The following is a 19,391-nucleotide window of genomic DNA, read 5'->3' as shown; positions in this document are numbered from 1 at the left end:
GACCATTTAATCTTGTTCAACATTTATTCATAATAAAAACTTTCAAAAAAATTAGGTGAAGAGAACTTCCTAAACCCAATAAAGAGTATTAAAAAAAACTTACAGTATTATTCTAAATGTGAAAACATTAGCAGTATTCCCTTTAAAGTCAGAAACGAGACAAGGATGCCCACAACTACCACTTCTATTTCAATAGTGTCTTAGAGGTCCTAGCTAATATCACATCAAGAACCCATACAACATTCCTCTAAATCTATAAGTAAAAAACCCACGCAGTAGGAAAATGGACAAATGACATGAACAGATGTTTCACATAAGATATACATATAGCTATTAAAAATATGAACAATGTTCAGTATCACTAGTGGTTAGGGAAAACCATATCAAGACCACATGAGATACTGCTTAACATGTGACTGGCATAAATATAAAAGTCTGACTATCAAGTGATGGATAGAGTACAGATTCACATTATCTTTTGCTGGCTGAGGGGAGTGGGGTAAGTGTAAACTCGGCAACCACTTTACAAAACTGTCTGGTGTTCTCTCTTAAAATTGAATACTGTCACACCCTATGACCCAGCAATTCCAAGTCCTAGAATTACACTGCAAAGAAATTCTTGCATACATATTCCAGGAGACATATACAAGACTGTTATGAAAGCACTGTTCACAACAGCAAAAACCCACAACTAACTTAAATGCTCACCAACAGGAGAGTAGTTGAAAAAAACTACTATGTTTGCATAACAGAATATTACAATAGCAGATAAAATGAAAAAACTACAGTCATGCAACAATATGGATCAATCTTAGCATATAATATTAACTAGAAAAATTCTAGTCCCCAAAGCCTACATACAACATGATACCATTTTATGAAGTTAAAAGCAAACTTTTTTGGGGTATATATAAACTCAAACTATGTAAGAAGAAAAAGGAATGATAAGTTTAGAATTGTGGTTATGGAGTGGGAGAAGGGAAAAGAGGGTTTCTATAATTAGATATAGGTTACTGTCAAGGTCCTATATTCATATTGGATATTCACACACAATAAAAACCTTCAGAATTATGTTCAATACTTCTAATAATGCTGTCCTGAATAGTACGAAATAAAAATCGGGGGTTACAGACTGTAGCTTTATAACAACCAATTTATCTCATATTTTGTTTTCCTTGCACACAGTTGAAATTGGTAAGGTGGGCTGGGCAATGGTGGCTCACAGTTCTAATCCCAGCATTTTGGGAGGCTGAGTTGGGTGGATCATCAGTTAAGGCCAGGAGTTCGAGACAGCCTGGCCAAGATGGTGAAATCCTGTCTCCACTAAAAGTACAAAAATTAGCTAGGCATGGTGGTGCGTGCCTCTAGTCCCAGTTACTCGACTTGGGAGGTCGAGGCCAAGGAATCATTTGAACTTCGGAGGCGGAGGCTGCAGTAAGCCAAGGTTATGCCACTGCACTCTAGCCTGGGTGACAGAGTGAGACTCTGTCTCAAAAAAACAAAAAAATTAAAAAAGAAATTGGTAACATGTTTATTTTCCCCTTCAACTGCTTGGCTTATAATCTCTGAATACTTTTTTCCCTCCTTTTTTTTGAGACAAGGGCTTGCTCTGTCACACATGCTGGAGAGCAGTGGCATGATCATACTTACTACAGTCTGAAACTCCCAGGCTCAAGCAATCCTCCCACCTAAGCCTAGTGAGTAGCTGGCACTACATACAGGTGCACACCATCATGCCTGGCTAATTTTTAAAATTTTTACAGAGATGGGAGTCTCACAATGTTGCCTAGGCTGGTCTCAAACTTCTGTGCTCAAGTGATTCTCCTGCCTCAGCCTCCCCAACTGCTGGAATTACAGGCATGAACCACTGTACCTGGCCCTGAATATATATATTTTTAATTGAGATGGGGTCTTGCTGTGTTGCCCAGGCTCGTCTTGAACTCCTGGGCTCAAATAATCCTCCTACCTCAGCCTCCCAAAGTGCTGGGATTATAGGTGTGAGCCACATGCCCAGCCACAGAATAATTTTTATTTAAACAATCCAGAAGATTCAAAGGGAGAAGCAGCAAAGTTTTGTTTCAAAGTTGAATGACTTGTGAAAAATTTTGTACAACTACTTTTTGCTCTTATTACTGAGACAGGGGTCAGACGTAAAGCACCCAAAACTCAAAATAAGGGCTGGATTTAACCATATTATTTATCCTGATATATCATTGCACAGAATAAGTAAATCATGGTACTATTAGGCCTTTACTTATTTTGTACAATAAGGTGGCCATTCCCCACAAAGGGCACAGTGTGGATGGCACTGAACTGAGTGTGCTCTGTGTACACTCCAGTGTCTTCTTGCCTGGGCAACTGCAGTTAAGCAGACATGGTGGAACTGAAAAAGATCAGCAAAAAGCAAAATTTTCCTAAGACTATAAGAAGTTCAAATATCCTCACAGCATATACTGAGATGCCATTCATTGCTATGACAATTTGGTAAATATCACATATGGGTTAGCATGGCGCTTACAGTTAAAATTGTACTTAAAAATGAAATTGAAATAAAATACTTTAGAGTTTCTGGAGCACCTTACTGGATCTCAGTTTGAATATAACTGACATAATCCAAAAGTTTTCTTTCTTTTTTTTTTTTTTGAAGCAGCAGAACCTTTTCTTCAAATGTGAGCTTAAGAAGAAGCCCAACGTATAAACAAATAAAAGTAGAACTTCTCTGATTGAAGCAGGAGGGTGGCAGGAAGTCCAAAGCCCTGGCTGGTTATGTTAAATGGAAAAGCGGCTAAGTCAGGTGATATAATTAAAATAGCTACACAGATAAAAACATGAAAATAAATATGGCTGGCAGTGGTCAAACAACATGTACCCAAACTGCCATCACTGGGAACATCCATGAAACTCCATTTTCTAGTGGTGCTAGTTTGTAAAAGAATTACCTTCTTAATTTTTAAAATTTTATTTTGGAGACAGAGTCTCGCTATGTTGCCCAGGTGGCTGGTCTTGAACTCCTGGCCTTAAGTGATCTTCCTACCTTGGCTTCCCAAAGTGCTGAAATTACAGCTTGAGCACCATGCCTGACCAAGTTACCTTCTTTTTTGCTATGGCTTATAAAATATTTTTTCAAAAAACACAGTGCAATCTGTTGATATAATAGGTACTTATTCAGCATCTGACATGTTCATAGTATTATACCAGCAAGCAGGGAAAGAACAGATAGAAGATGTGGCATTAGACCCCCCTAGGATCACATCCTTAAATCATGATTTTAAAACTACTAAGTTCATAAAGGATCAAAATGAACTCAGCTTTTCCCAGCAGTGTGTAAACTTCTCTGCAAAGTTTTTTCTCTCTCATCCTGGGAGACTGATCACTGGACAAGTCTTCACCACCCCTCCACACCCCCTACCCAAAATAAGGAGATTTGCTAGCATCAAGGCACTGGGTATAGACACAACGTAGAGCTCTAAGGATTCCACTTCATTTCATGACTGTGCCTGGGCTTACTTAGGCTTGTAGTCTACATAATGCTGCACAGATGGTAGAAAGCTATGTCAACACAGAAGGAAAGAAGATATCAAATAGCAAGAGTGTTGCGGAACGTTATATTAACATAAAAATTGTTGTATAAAGTAGATACTAATTCTAAATCCACACAACAACAGTAAGAATAAAACAATCACCAGAAAGGGAACCCTGAATAGGTATATCTCCTCCTTTTTCTGAGTAGTTTTCTCTTTTTATTTTACCTTCTGCAACTTCATCCAGTAACACAGTAATTTTCTTCTCTTCTAACAATCTATCTTTTAAAAATTTCATAAAGATTCCATTTGCCAATCCAGAATGCTGGATTTCAAAAGCTTCTGCTCCTTGACACCTTAAAAACAGAAAAAGAAAGACATTAAGCCAGGCACAGAAAGGCAAATGCTGTATGTTCTTGATTATATGTGGATGCTAATAAAAATGAACTTGGAGAAGCAGCCAGCAGAATGGTGGTTGCCAGAGGCTGGGGGGTGGGAACGGTGGGGGGAATGTTAGTCACAGGGCACAATGTTTCTCAGGAGGAGAAATGATAAGTATTTGAGGTGATATGTTAATTAACTTGATTCAATCATTCCACATTGAATATGTGCATCACAGCACATCTTTGTATCCCATAAACATATGCAATTATAACTTGTCAATATCATAAATCATTTTAAAAAAGAAAACATTAGGAAACACTTGCCACATGGGACTTCTGTAGACACAGATGAGCCTCATTTTCTCTTCTGCTCTCACATGACATCAATAATTAAATAATTAAGCTTTAAGTAGGAACTATATGCTTTTGGCTTCAAAGTAAGATACCAAGATATGGAATGCTAAAGTCAACGATTTAAAATTTTCTACAAAGAATATCAAGGAGGTAAATTTATGCCTACATGTTGACAGGTATTTTCTAGGCCTCTAATCTATAATCAAAAAGACCTCAGGAGCCAGGCACAGTGGCAATATGCCTGTAGTCTCTGCAACTCAGAAGGCTGAGACAGGAGGATCATTTGAGCCCAGGAGCAGTGAGCTATGATTGCACCTCTGCACTCCAGCCTGGGTGACAGGGTAAGACCCCTGCTCCTAAAAAGCAAAAACAAACAAAAAGACATCAAAGAATAAAGGAATCTTTAACATAAACATAAACGTTTCTTACGTGGCATATCCAAACACAATATTGGCAGTGACTTTTAGTGCATCCAAGATTGGAATAGTATCATCGTAGTCATTTCTATTTAAGGGAGGCAGAGAAGAACAGATAGAAATATGAAAAGTTAAAGAGCGCTCTTAAAAGTGTAAATAATGAGCAAATACAACACTATTTTAGAATACATAATTTAAAATTATAGATTTAAAATTTTTCATCTGGGTAGCCATGTATCTACCAAAAATAACCCAGGACTCCTAAACTATTAAGACAGCACACAGTCATGTTTTTTCTTGTTAGCTTTAAAACTGGAGTTGCATTTGAACTCTGGCACTGGCTTTTGATTGGTAAAGGCTGAGCAAGCAAAAAATAGTAAATCTAGAATAGTCATTGGTTCTATTCCTTAGTAAGGCAATGGCAGACAAATGGGATCCAAACCTCCAAACATCTGCTTCAGCTACTCATTCTGTGTCTGCAAGACCAGAAGTCCTAACTCCATGGGTGTTGGTTTTGTTAATTCCTGAGGGAATAACTATAGTGATTATTAAAGACATCTAAAGGCATTCTGGAGCATTGAATCCCCTGTAGTATGAGTAAATGCCCATGCCAGTATGTTCATTTGTGTTCTATTGCAAATAGGAAGAATTAAAAAAATTAGATCTACATGGAGTAAATAAACATTTTCCTTTAGTTTTGTTCTTCCAGTTTCAATGTATAAACTAAAATTCATGAATGCAAATGGCTGTTAGCATTTCACAGGCTTCTCTAGTTTGTCAAGGTTGATACTTGACTCCAACAATTGTTAATAAAGATTAGAAAATTTACCTTTTCCTACACATATCCAACAAGAACACATTAAGTCCAGTTTCTTTTTCTTGCATCAATTTTAGTATATTTTGTACACACAGACAATTTTCAGACCTATATGGATTTGGAGCATCAACAGGGACCATGAAACTGTTCCCAAAATTTTCATAACCATGTCCTGCATAATACAATAACCCTAAAAAAAAAAGGAAAAATAAAAGAGAAATAGATGTCAATTCTAAATGTACTCTGAACATATAGACTACATGACTTTCTGGAACAAAACCATGATTTTGATTGTCTTCAAGTTGATGTGAGCATATGTAAGAAATATCCAATTATAAATAGACAATGTTTAATTTGCATTTAAAACTATTGGCAACAAGCCAGGTGCAATGGCTCACATCTATAATCCCAGCACTTTGGCAGGCCCAGGCGGGCAGATAACCTGAGGTCAAGGGTTTGAGATCAGCCTGGCCAACGTGGTGAAACCCCGTCTCTCCTAAAAATACAAAAATTGGCTAGGTGTGGTGGTGAGCACCTGTGATCCCAGCTACTAGGGAGGCTGAGGCAGGAGAATTACTTGAACCTGGGAGGTGGAGGTTGCTGTGAGCCAAGATCATGCCGCTGGACTCCAGCCTGGGTGACAGGGCAAGACTCTGTCTCAAAAAAAAAAATCATAAATAAAAAAATTATCACCAATAGTCTGCACTTCAACTTTGTGTTTTAAGACAATATTAGAATGCTGTCTGAAGTATATCCTAATTTGTAAAATATATTTGTAACCAATAGTATAATATTAAATACAATTTTATTTCATGATATATAAAAAAAGAATGTAGCTAGGATTTCTCTCCTGAGGCCATGAAGCTAGGAGTTCTGTTAGGGCAGAGACAGCCTTAGGTTTATTTGTGAATTCCTGGCACAGAGCAGGAGCTTGGTAAGCATTAAATGGAGGAACACATGCACAATTCAGATCAACAGCCACTGCAATTTTCAAGAAACTGCAGGTCTTAGCGTAAATGTTAGCTAAGCATTATAAACATACAAATGTAGATTCATAACCAGAGATGGGAAAGCTGATTTCACAAGAGTACTATGTTTTCTTTTTGCTATGAGATATAAACATCATTAATCTTCCATCTAGAGTCTTTTGAATTAATCTAAAATTTGGGACAGTTTAAGGACTCAATAGCTGAATCAGATTTCCTGAGAATTGACACTATAAAAACTAACCCAAACAACTCAATGTTTTCTTGAAAAGAAATTTGTTTTGGCTATAACCAACAATAAAAATATCAGTCTGAACTTCTTTATAAAAATACTGGACAGAAATACCTTTGAAGATATACTCCCCTCTACTTGTAATCTCTAGAGCCCATTAATTTTACTCTCTCAATATGCCAGATATGATGATTTCTTTACACGGTATTTTAAAGCAAATAGCAAAAGGCATTTAGATAGGAAACCAGAAATAGCTAATCCATTGTAATTACAGCCCCGACTCCTAGCAGAGAATGTGGCTTTGAGAACTAAACACCATTTGCTTCATGTGGTCCTAGAGGACAAAATCCAGGTCTACTTTTTTTGAATTTCTATTGAAACAGGAAAAATGGTTCTTTGAAATACACCATTTCAGCTAAAATGAGAAAACGGATATACCCATTTACCAAGTGTGGATTTATACTATTGCTCATGTGCACACTGGAAGTTATCATGTAGGCACTGAGGGAGACCAAGACAAAGATTCATGCATGGACATTCACGCATGCTCATGCTATCAAGCAACAATGAAAGTCATCATATAATTAAATGCCATAAATCATGTTGGGAGACAAGGATGTATGTATGAAATGAGTAAAGTACAGAGAGGAATATCAGTATGAAGTGAAACAACAGGGGATGGTTTGAAAGGAGAGAATGGCTAGAATTTGGAAAGGCAGAGAGAGAGCAAGGTAGATTATGGGCAGGAGAACAGAAATAAACATGGAATGGACCTGGAATGAAAGCTAACAGGAAAGAGACTAGCCTAGCAAGAAACTAAATTACTGCTATGAATGAAGATAAGAGTGCACACATAGGAAATTTTAAAAAGGCATGCACAGATAGGGTTTTAAAAATAATGACCAAAGGAATGGATTTATTTTAACAAACCATGAAGATCAGGTAAGGGAAAAGACAACCCACACAACAGGAGAAAATATTTGCAAATCATTTATCTGATAAGGAAAGCTTGTATCCAGAATAAAGAACTCTTCCACTCATCAATAAAAAGACCAATGACTCGATTTAAAACTAGTCAAAGGATCTGATGCTTCTCCAAAGAGGATATACAAATGGCAAATATGTACATGAAAAGATGCTCAACATCATTAGCCACTAGTGAGATGCAAATCCAAGCCATTTCACACTCACCAGGATGGCTACAATAAAAAAGACAGACAAGAACAAGTGTTGGCAAGGATGTAGAGAAATTGGAACCCTCATTCATTTCTGGTGGCACAAATGTAAAATGGTGTAGGAACTTTGGAAAGAGTCTCGCAGTTCCTAAAAAAGTTAAATATAGAACTGCCATATGACCCAGCAGTTTCACTCCCAGGTACACAGTGAAGAAAACTGGAAACTATGTCCACACAAGAATGTGTACACAAATGTTCATAGCAGTATTCATAATGTCCAAAAATATCTATAGGATGATAAATGGATAAAATATAGTGGAATCATACAATGAAATATTATATAGCCCTAAAATAATGAAGTTCTAGTACATGCTACAATATAAATGAACTTTGAAAACATTATGCAAAGTGAAAGAAGCCAGACATAAAAGGCACATATTGGGTGATTCCATTTATATGAATGTCCAGAATAGGCAAATCCAGAGAAACAAAATAGATTTATGGTTGCCAGGGGCTGCAGTAAGGAGGAATGGGAGTGACTGCTAATGGATATGGGGTTTCTTTTTTGGGGTGATGGAAATCTTCTGAAGTTAGGTAGTGATGACTGATATCCAACTTTGTGAATATACTGAAATCATTAAATTACACACTTAAAAAGGAGTACAATTTATACTCAAGTATTCAAAATATAACTATTTTCCATCAGTCTCTTTACTGCTTCAAGAGCAAGATAAACTTATTTTTAACCTCCACAACTGTGCTCAAGTCACTCTATCTATTTTCTATCTACCCAAACCATAACCAGTCCTCAGGGGTTATTTCCAAAGTTTAGAATCCTTGGCAACTTTCTACTTGGTTTGTGGCTTTCTAGCACACTTCAATCCCTACCTTGGAATGCTGTAGCAGCACTTTCCGACAATCACATACTGGCTTTTCCTGATATCGCAGAGTCCTATGTCTACTTAGTTTTTCTGATAAGAAATCATCATAATGACACTAATCTTTTACATTTGTACAGTCTGAGTATCTCTTATCTGAAATGTTTGGGACCAGAAGTGTTTTGGATTTTCAGATTAGAGATAACCTGTATAACATTTTCTTGGTTTTGAAAGGACTTGCATACACACAATCTAATTTTAATCTATATAACAGCTTTAAATACTTTCCACTCTTATTTTATAGAGAAAATTAAATTACATAGATTAAATGATTAGCTTAAAATCACACAGTTGATGTATGTTTCAACTCCATATATAGCGTTTTTTCTTATTGCAGTAAGGGAGTATAATTTTCTTAGTAGGACAGAACATGATCTTTTTGCACTATTTCCCTCAGTACATAGCATGCATTTTCCTTAACAGGAAGAACTCAGTAAATACTTACTGAATTGCATTAAATTAATGCAAACCAATCAAGACAGTGTCAGATCTGGAGTTCTCTTTTCAGGGGTCTGACTTTCAGTAGAAATAGTGTCATTTCAACAACTGGTATTACTTCAAAACAGCTGACCAGCAAGCCTGGGTCCTGCCTCCCTCATGTCAGGTAACATATCTGGCTTCACCAAGACTTGATTGGGTGATGATATAAATGTGAGAGAAGGCTTAGCTTCCATTCATCCAGGGAAAAGCTGAATGTTGTTCCCTTACATGAATGCCACGTGCCCAGCCCTGCAACTGCTAGATGAAATTAAGGCATCTAACACCAAAATACTTTTTTCTCTTTCCTAAAACGTTTTATGAAAGTGTAACTATTTTGTATTGAAGTGTGCAACCAAACTATATTCAGGGGAATTAAGTACTTCTGTGTAAAATAAACATTAAAAAATTTTTATTATTTATTTGAGACAGGGTCTTGCTCTGTTACCCAGGCTGGAGTGCAGCAGTGTGATCAGAGCTCACTGCAGCTTCGACCTCCCAGGCTCAAGCTATCCTCCCACCTTAGCCTCCCAAGTAGCTGGGACCACAGGCATGTGCCACCATGTGTGGCTAATTTTTAAATTTTTTGTAGAGGTGAAGTCTCACTGTATTGTCTAGGCTGGTCTCGAACTCCTGGGCTCAAGCAGCCCTCCCACCTTAGTTTCCCAGAGTGTTAGGGTTATAGGTGTGAGCCACTATGCCTGGCTCAAATCATTTTTTTTTTTTTAATTTTTTATTGGATTATAGGTTTTGGGGTACATGAGCAGAGCATGCAAGACAGTTGCGTAGGTACACACATGGCAGTGTGCTTTGCTTTTCTTCTCCCCTTCACCCACATTTGGCATTTCTCCCCAGGCTATCCCTCCCTACGTCCCCCTCCCACTGGCCCTCCCCTTTTCCCCCCAATAGACCCCAGTGTTTAGTACTCCCCTTTCTGTGTCCATGTGTTCTCATTTTTCATCACCCACCTATGAGTGAGAATATGTCAAATCATTTTTTAAAAAAAACTCCATCCTAGCTAGTACTGCTTATTTAATTAACTAACCCATTACTCAAGAATAGAGAAGAAAATAGGTATTTTTTTTTTTTTTTTTTTTACAAATGTCAAATAACTTATTATAGAAATATAACATTGTTAGAAATATAATTCTGCAAGCTGGATATTTAGGGAGTTTTATTTCTTGGGAGCATGATTCAAGAATACAGTCACTGTATTTAGTTTTGTCTACAGAGAAAATAATCATTTAAATGAAAAAACTTTTCCACTCAAGTGAATTCGAGTTCCACCGAGCACAGTGAGTGGTTGATGAGCCACCCCAGCAGGCTTACATGGCACTGACTACGTGCCAGGCACAATTCCAAGAAAGCTCACTGGTTATACTGCCCCATACAATCCTCATGACAAGGTAGGTAATATTAACTTTCCTCCTTTACAGATGGGAAAAGTGAGACGTGACGAGGTTTAAAAGCTCACCCAAACTGAAATGCATAGTAAGTGACAGAACCAAAATATGGATGCAGGCCAGCCTCACCACTGTGCTAGATAATACTGTCTCTAAAATCTACTGCTGGCTTTTTAAGTAACTTTACTCTCAGACAATGTAAAATGTCAGTGTACTGGTTTTTCATTGTTCTGCTACACTACAGTTTTAAACCCCCTCCTATTTTTCCTCCCCTCCCCCCCCAAAAAACCTTAGATAGACCCTTAATACACAGAAACTGATTAAAGCTGGGTTTCTCTAATTGAGGCCGGAAGTATAATGCTACCTTGTCGAAATCTGCAACCTAAAGATGAAAAGGTGCTTGAATTTCTTTAATAAACTGACAGGAAATGACAATAATAACAGGTACAATATTTTGAGCATTTTTAATGTGCCAGGCACAGGGATAATTATTTTATCTTATCCTATAAAATCTCATTAATTTAGTTCTATCCATTTTGTAGATTCCTTTTGGCTTAGAAAAGTTAAAGAACCACAGTCAACAATTCATCAGCAGAGCTTCAAACCAAAGCTAGCTACTCTAAGGCCCGCTGCTTAACCATTGAGCTTTGTCAACTGAACAGCTGCTCCACTGCAGGCTGAATAACACTTCTGCCATATTCTGACCAGACTCCTTTAATGTTCTGCTGCACCAAAGCGCAGCTAAGCTGCAACAAGGGATGAAAACAGAAAGGCAGTGGGGGACAGATATCAGGCCAAAGGGTTACTCTTTATCCTAGCCATCTATACAATGTAACTAGAAATCATTTTCTTTATGTATCTTTAAGGACATATAGTGTCAATCAGTTATTTCTGGTTTTGGTTCCTGTTTTTATGTTTACATATGTTTAAAACAGAATTATTTTCTGTTCTGTTGCAATTTTTATTTCTTCTACAAACCTGCAGGGCAATATAATATAAAAGGGCATGAACTCAAGTTCCTCTGTTCTCCATATCTAAAGCTGTTTGTGCTGAAATTCCTGTTACTCTGCCTTCCATTTTCCCTCACAGCCCTCAAGTACTGCGTCTCCTGGGAATATCAACTAGAGGTCAAGGCATAGTCCAAAAGAAAAACTAAAGGTTTCTTAATGACAAGCCCTAAACCCTCAAGTCTCTACCACACTTACATTTAGTGTAGATGTGTCTGATGTTTGGGAAATTCACAATACTTCAAAATATAATGCAGCCACCCTGTTAAGACATGAATCAGGATTTAAAAGTTTTCTAGCTTTCTTAAGCTGACATTTTGCTTTAACATGCCTCTTTATTTTGTACTCCAAGATGTTTTTATATTGGGGCAAAGCTCCATCCCAAACTGTAATCTTGTCACAAGTTTTAATATTTCTGGTTCTCTACTTCACAGGGGCAACTAAAGAATTTGTTTTTGTTTTTTTGAGACAGAGTCTCACTCTGTTGCCCAGGCTGGAGAGCAGTGGTATGATCTCGGCTCAATGCAACCTCTCACTCCCAGGTTTGAGTGATTCTTCTGCCTCAGCCTCCTGAGTAGCTGGGATTACAGGCACTCACCACCACACTGGGCTAATTTTTGTATTTTTAGTAGAGATGGGGTTTTATCATGTTGGTCTGGCTGGTCTCAAACTGCTGACCTCAGGTTATCTGCCTGCCTCAACCTCCTAAATTACTAGGATTACAGGCATGAGTCACCATGTCCTGGCCACAGGATTTGGTTTTAAAAGCCAAACAATGGGTTTAAAAGCCAAGGTGAAAATATCAGTAAGAAACAAGAACAACCAACCAAGGTAATAGTTCTTCATATAATGCTGTCAATCTTTAAATACTTCACCAATCCAGACACCTAAATTGGTATTTTTTTCTTACACCTCATACTTCTAGTGAAGTTTTGGAAGCCTTTTGCTAATTTCTGCCATGTAGGCATCTTAAAAGCTGAGATCAATTGTATAATATAAAAACAAACAACACACCTGATGCCAGCTTGAAAATACAGACTGAGTATCCTTTATCTGAAGACTTGGGACCAGAAGTTTTTCAGATTTTTTTCTTCTTCAAATTTTGGAGTATTTACATAATGAGGTATCTTGGGGATGCCACCCAAATCTAAACACAAAATTCATTTATGTTTCCTTTTTTCCTTTTTTTTTTGAGACGGAGTCTTGCTCTGTCTCCAGGCTAGAGTGCAGTGGTGTGATCTCAGCTCACTGCAATCTCTGACTCCCTGGTTCAAGTGATTCTCCTGCCTCAGCCTCTCAAGTAGCTGGGATTACATGCACGTGCACCATGCCCGGTTAATTTTTGTATTTTTAGCAGAGATGGGGTTTCACCATGTTGGCTAGGATGGTCTCGATCTCCTGACCTTGTGATCTGTCCACCTCGGACTCCCAAAGCGCTGGGATTATAGGCATGAGCCACCGCACCCAGCCTTACGTTTCTTTTTTCTTTTTTTTGAGACTGAGAGACCAAGGCTCACTCCATCACCTGGGCTGGAGTGCAGAAACACAATCTTGGTTCACTGCAACCTCCGCCTCCTGGGTTCAAGCAATTCTCGTGTCTCAGCCTCCTGAGTAGCTGGGATTACAAGCACACACCCCCATGCCCAGCTTTTCTTTTCTTTTTTTTTTTTGAGACAGAGTCTTACTCTGTCACCCAGACTGAAGTGCAGTGGTGTGATCTCAGCTTACTGCAAGCCATTCTCCTGCCTCATCCTCTCAAGTAGCTGGTATTACAGGTACCTGCCACCATACATTTTTAGTAGAGATGGGGTTTTACCATGTTGGACAGGCTGGTCTCAAACTCCTGACCTCAGGTGATTTGCCCACCTGTCCAGTCCAATTTTTGTGTTTTTCGTAGAGAAGGGGTTTCACCATGTTGCCCAGGTTGTTCTTGAACTCCTGGGCTCAAGTGATCCACCTGCCTTGGCTTCCCAAAGTGCTGAGATTACAGGCATGAGCCACCATGCCCGGCTTCATTTATGTTTCATATACACCTTATACACATAAACTGAAGGTAATTTTATACAATATCTTAAATAATTTTGTGCATGATATGAAGTTTTAACTGCAACTCCTCATAACATAAGGTGTAAAATTTTCCACTTGTGGCATTATGTTGGCACTCAAAAAGTTTTAGACTTTGGATTTTCAGATTAAAAATACTCAACCTGTATAAGCCAGTTACCAAAGTGGCATATTTGGATAGGGTATTCTTTCATATTTTCATAAGAAAAATGGATGAATTCAACCAATAGTCAACATTCCATAGACTTATAAGCTAAGTTATATGAACACACCAGCACGATGGCTGAAATCTCACATTTGAGGTGTTTACCTTGTTAACTTCATTTACCTTTCTCTAAATCCTCCTTATTGAGAGAAGGAAACTCATTAGTAAGATTTTAAGACTTTTCCCCATCCCTTATACAACAGTGTGATAAATCTTAAAAAAAAATAAAAAAAAAAGAGCTTTTGTTCCATGAGAAATTCTACTTTGAGAACCATTTAAAATTCTAACCAAACTCGCCTTATCATATCAATCTTATAAATAATAAGAATAAATTCAGAAATTATTAAAAAAATAACTGGAAAGATACAGAAGGCAAATTGGCACTCTGTGTTTATCACTTGCATGCCCAACTACAAGCCTGGAAATGTCACTTCCCTGGCAGTCTGATGTTACTGCACAATGTCATGGAAGCACAACCCTGTAAAACATGGTTCAGAGGAGCTCGACAGCTGGCCTTCTCATATGAAAATCCATAAATCACCCCAGAAATGATTTGCTCACTGTCTCTGGAAATTCTTTACCATATATGTAGTGTTCTTAACATATTTGAGTGAAAGAATGGGAAAAAACCATTAAATATTTACTGTTAGAATTTTTGTAGAGGTACATTTCTAAGCATATCTGTATAGAACTTTCATTTATAAATTGTTTTTATATACCCTATCCACCAACATTTCCTTGTTAAATTCTAGTTCCTAATAAAAGACTAGAAAATGCCATGCAAGAGTTAGGAAATGGAGGCTGGGTGCGGTGGCTCGCGCCTATAATCCCAGCACTTTGGGAGGCCGAGGCAGGTGGATCGTGAGGTTAAGAGATCGAGACCATCTGGTCAACATGGTGAAACCCCATCTCTACTAAAAATACAAAAATTAGCTGGGCATGGTGGTCCATGCCTGTAGTCCCAGCTACTCAGGAGGCTGAGGCAGGAGAATTGCTTGAACCCAGGAGGCACAGGTTGCAGTGAGCCGAGATCACGCCATTGCACTCCAGACTGGGTAACAAGAGCAAAACTCCATCTCAAAAAAAAAAAATAGTTAGGAAAAGGAAACATACAAAATATACATTCTACTAGAACTTTTTATGCTAATCTACTAGAAAACTCCACATACTAAAGTATTTTACACATATGAATGTAAATTTTGCTGTGTAGTCATCAAGCTTTACTATACTGTGGCTCTATCAATTAAAAAAAAAATCACAAAAACAGGTAAGAATTCTAATAAGAACAATATGTTTTGACAAAACAAGAAACAAAAGTAAAGACATGAAGCTAATCAGTTATTCAGATGGAATGAAGATCAAATGTATCATTTTAATAAGAAAAATAAAACTCTTCCATTCAACAGCGTGTTTACCTTATATTAATCTGATTTTCAACTGTTAACCTAACTTGTATTGTGAAAAGAACAATGGATAATTGTAAAAACAAACATTATAAATATCTTACCATATACTCCTTTGTCTAAAAGGAGTAAAAACTCATCCACGGCATTACGCATCTCATATTCAGTAAGATCTAACAGTGAGACGACTTTGAAGTCCAGCTGTCTCAGTAAGTTAGTCAATTCGTACACATCCACCAAAGGAGCTTTGAGCTTGGGGTGCTCCCAGTAATTCATATTTCCTATCAAAAGGGCAACCTTGTCCTTTGCTTTGGGAAAAAAAAGGATGTTTAAAGAAGATACAAAGATTAAAACACAACCTATGGAAATGGTATTATACTAGAAAACTATGCTTTAAGATTGCATCATTTCATTTCAAATAAGATTTCATTATTCAATTTCATTTTAGAACTACTTATATAGCAGATCAATATTCTCTGAGGAACAAAGAGGTTAAAAACATCAAACTGAAATTTTGGAGAAAACTTAAACAAGGAATATTTGAAATTGGGTTTCCATCAAATAAGGTTCTGCTTTGCTGAGAATGAAAGAGGCTAAAAACCAGATAACCAAAAAAGCAGGAAGAATTCACATCAGAGTGAATGAGGGGAAATACCAAAGAGAGAGAGGACTTGGCGAGTACTCTATTCTTGGTTTCTGCAGTCATCATGTGGATGTACTACTGTCTCCTCTTAGATACTCCCTATTTGACTCAGATGAGGCTATTTCAGGGGTATGTGAAGATTTTGTGTACGTGCACCTTAAAAGTTCATTTTTTTAAACTTAATGCACTGCTCAAAGATAATGTATTCTGATCAAAGATACATTTGCTCAAAGATAATGTATTCTGATAGAAACAATTTTTTTTGTTTGTAAGAGGAAATAAAGATCTACACCTATGCCTTAAAAAGGAGCAGCTAGCTTAACCAGGTATGTAGCCCACCTCAAACAGTGTGGAAGGCTGGACATAGCTTAGTGCTTATGAGGTCTTCAACACTGTATTTTTCTTTGATAGTCTAGAATGTGGTCAACAGTTAAAAACTCAAGACCCACTGGTATGAAAGAGAGGAAAAACAATTAAAATATTAAAACACCCCCGCCCCCCCAAATCTCAAGACCATCAATGACAATAAGAGCCCATGATGGCTTTTTTCTGGAGGGCTGACAGTGAGGCGTGTGTAGCACCTGTCATGGTAGGCAGTAGTGATGGGAATGCCGGGGAGCAGAGACGGGGTGACGAGAGTACCTGCAGCACCAGCCAACTGGCTGAAGAGCTGCCTGGGTAGAACTGCAGGCCACCCCCTCTGATGCAGGCCAACCCCTGCCACAAAGGGGTGCTAAGTAGTTTTATTGTAAGTTATTATGAACACTTCTCTTATGAAGTTGAAACAGGCTTGAATAATCACATTGCTGACTTGATGTATTCAGTATATAATTTCAGATGTTTCAAATCATTGAGATGATTATGTCACCAAAAATCTCTCCGGTATAATTTCTTTTCTTTCTATAGAACACTTAAACCTAGTGTTAAAAACCAGTATCAACTTAGAAGAATGTGACTGAAAGGACAAAAACTCCACTTTGTTAAAAGCCTCAATAATTTTATATCATGTCATCTTTATTCTATATGTACATATTCAGAAATTTCTAGCAAACTGCCCAGTCTTATGACTGTACATAAAAGTGAAATGATACTTAAGCCACATTTTTAATTCAATGGAAAAGCTGAGAATACTCAGCATGGATTTCAATAGAAGGCAGTGTAAAACTTAACATCACTTGTATTTCTTTTCTAAAGTTTCTTTTAAAATAAAATACTATTCTTACACTGAACTACCCACTATAGCAAGACAGTTAGCCGGCTATTCCATAGCACATTTTTCATGAGTCCATCAGTGCTATTAGAATCCAGACAACCTCAACAGAGTGACAGACTCAGATTAATCTTCTGAAGGGGAAATGAGAACATGCATTGTCTCTGGTTTACATCATTATAGCCCAAATCACAGGTTTACAGCAAGAGGTTACCAAAGTTACTGAGATGGTAAAATGCGTGTAAATCATTCCATTTTCTCCATTAATTATACATATCATAGATTCTTATTGGTAGAAAACAACTATAAGTATACAATAAAAAGAAATCACTGGGTCTTTAGGAAAATTAACTGCCAAACTAAGCATCATGGGATGTTTTTGCTGCTATCAAATCTTTATTCACTGGTTTTGTTATCTATTTGGGAAAGAATACTTAGTACAGTTTACAGAATGGAAAGGGTTCAACAGTTTGTGAACTACAGGTCTTAAAATATATGTATTGCTAACTGTCCATAACACTTCTAAAATTTTTCTCCAATGATAATTTTTAATAGCTAGTTCCTAAGATGTCTTAGTGCATTTCCTTGACTTTAATGGTGAAAAAGATGGTGAGTAAGTAAGTCTTACCTGTCCGATCTACTTTCCTGGGTGACGGGTGAACCGGGGTAGATGTAAGATCGAGAAGCAGTAGAAAGGGAGAGGAAAATCAGACTTCAAAGACACGACAGAGAAACAAACAATAAAACTTGAATTTGAGGAGGTAAGAGTGAGAAATAAAAAAGCTTCAAGACAGCAAATATAAAGCAATTTATAATGGTTATCAAGTGATAACATAAATGAAAGAGTATTTCTGTAGAAAAACATTTACTGTAAGAACCACCTACAACTTAAAACAAAATCATTTGTTGAAAAAATGAAACAAAAATGCCAGTAGATTAAGCAAAAGAGTAATGAAGCCACTTCAGAAAGACATTTTAACTCATGATCCTCAACACCTTCCAAAGCTTAAGGTAATATATTCTTCAAAAACTGGTACAGTGTTATATCATTCATCCCATGTCTAATCATTCTAATTATTATGCTACTTATCTAAAAATGAGTTAATATTTAGAAGCACCTAGAAAAGGACCTGGCATGTGGTAAATGCTATTAAGTATGTGTTAAAAAAATCTCATGTATTAAATCTCTTAGTGACTCTCCATGTCCTACAAAATCAAGTCCCAGTCTATTGGTGTGGGTGAGGAACAGGCAGCTGGGTATTCCTGGAAGGTAGAGGACTAGAGAAGCAGTGGCTCAGGGTTAGACTGCTGGTGTAGTTGGGCATCCAAGGCCATTCACATTCTAGTCCATGCCGACCTTTCCGGCTGTGGTAACAGATGGCCCCCAACAAACCAGTATCCTTGCCCCTGTGTAGTATAGTCACCCTCACCTGTGAATGTGGGCTGTATTGTGACTTTCTTTGAGCAACATAAGATGTGTGACACTCTGCCAGTTCAGGGTCTAAACCTTAAGAATCTCTGACACTTTCCACTTTGGAGATCCAGCCACGACATAGAGAAAGCAGCTACATGGAGAGACCACACAGGAAGGGAGAAGGAACCGAGGGAAAGGGAGAGGGAAAGGAAGAGAAAGAAGTTTGTGGGGGTAGAGAGAAAGACAGACAAGGAGAGGGAGGGACAGAGAGAGAGAGGGAGGGAGGGAGGGAGGGAGGGAAATTTTTCATAGTCTTCACAGTCTTTCACCAATCCCCACTAAGGTGCCAGGGATCTAAGTGAAACCATCCTGAATGCTGCAGTCCCAGCCACATCTGACTGCAACTGTGTAAGAGACCTCAAGAAAGACCAGCAGAACCACCACCTGCTAAACCCAGTCCAACCCACAGAAGCAAGAAGATAATAAAACTGATGCTGTTCTTAAGCTAGTAAATTTTGCAGTGTTATTCAGCAACAGATAACTACATTACCAGTATAGCCTCCAGCCACTCCTTCCCTATTCTCTACCTTCCAGCAATACTATTTGCTCCTCACCTGCACCATCTATTTCATGCCTCCATCCTCACCACGTCTTCACCCTTTTTACCATCTCCTTCATTTCTCAATGAACACTCATACTAACTGCCTTAAACACATATTTTCATTTTATCCCCTTGAGATCTC

General features: G+C 37.8%; 1 protein-coding gene across 4 annotated transcripts in view; it reads right to left on the bottom strand.

Annotated features, from left to right (window-relative positions):
- The window catches only part of MALT1 (MALT1 paracaspase), a 90,985-nt gene that overhangs the window by 12,122 nt on the left and 59,472 nt on the right, over positions 1 to 19,391 (bottom strand). For 3 of the 4 annotated variants that reach the window (XM_035271221.3, XM_035271222.3, XM_054244263.2), the window contains 4 exons: positions 15,486 to 15,689; positions 5,504 to 5,681; positions 4,688 to 4,762; positions 3,750 to 3,877 (listed from right to left, as the gene is read on the bottom strand). In XM_035271221.3, coding sequence (XP_035127112.2) covers positions 3,750 to 3,877; positions 4,688 to 4,762; positions 5,504 to 5,681; positions 15,486 to 15,689 — 585 coding nt within the window. The remainder of the gene's footprint in view (positions 1 to 3,749; positions 3,878 to 4,687; positions 4,763 to 5,503; positions 5,682 to 15,485; positions 15,690 to 19,391) is intronic. The other variant, XM_054244262.2, reaches the window with a different exon arrangement.

Source organism: Callithrix jacchus, chromosome 13 (genome assembly GCF_049354715.1).
Source record: "Callithrix jacchus isolate 240 chromosome 13, calJac240_pri, whole genome shotgun sequence".
Lineage (NCBI taxonomy): Eukaryota > Metazoa > Chordata > Mammalia > Primates > Cebidae > Callithrix > Callithrix jacchus.
The sequence above is the reverse complement of the archived record's forward strand: the minus strand, read 5'-3'. Positions and strand labels throughout refer to the sequence as shown.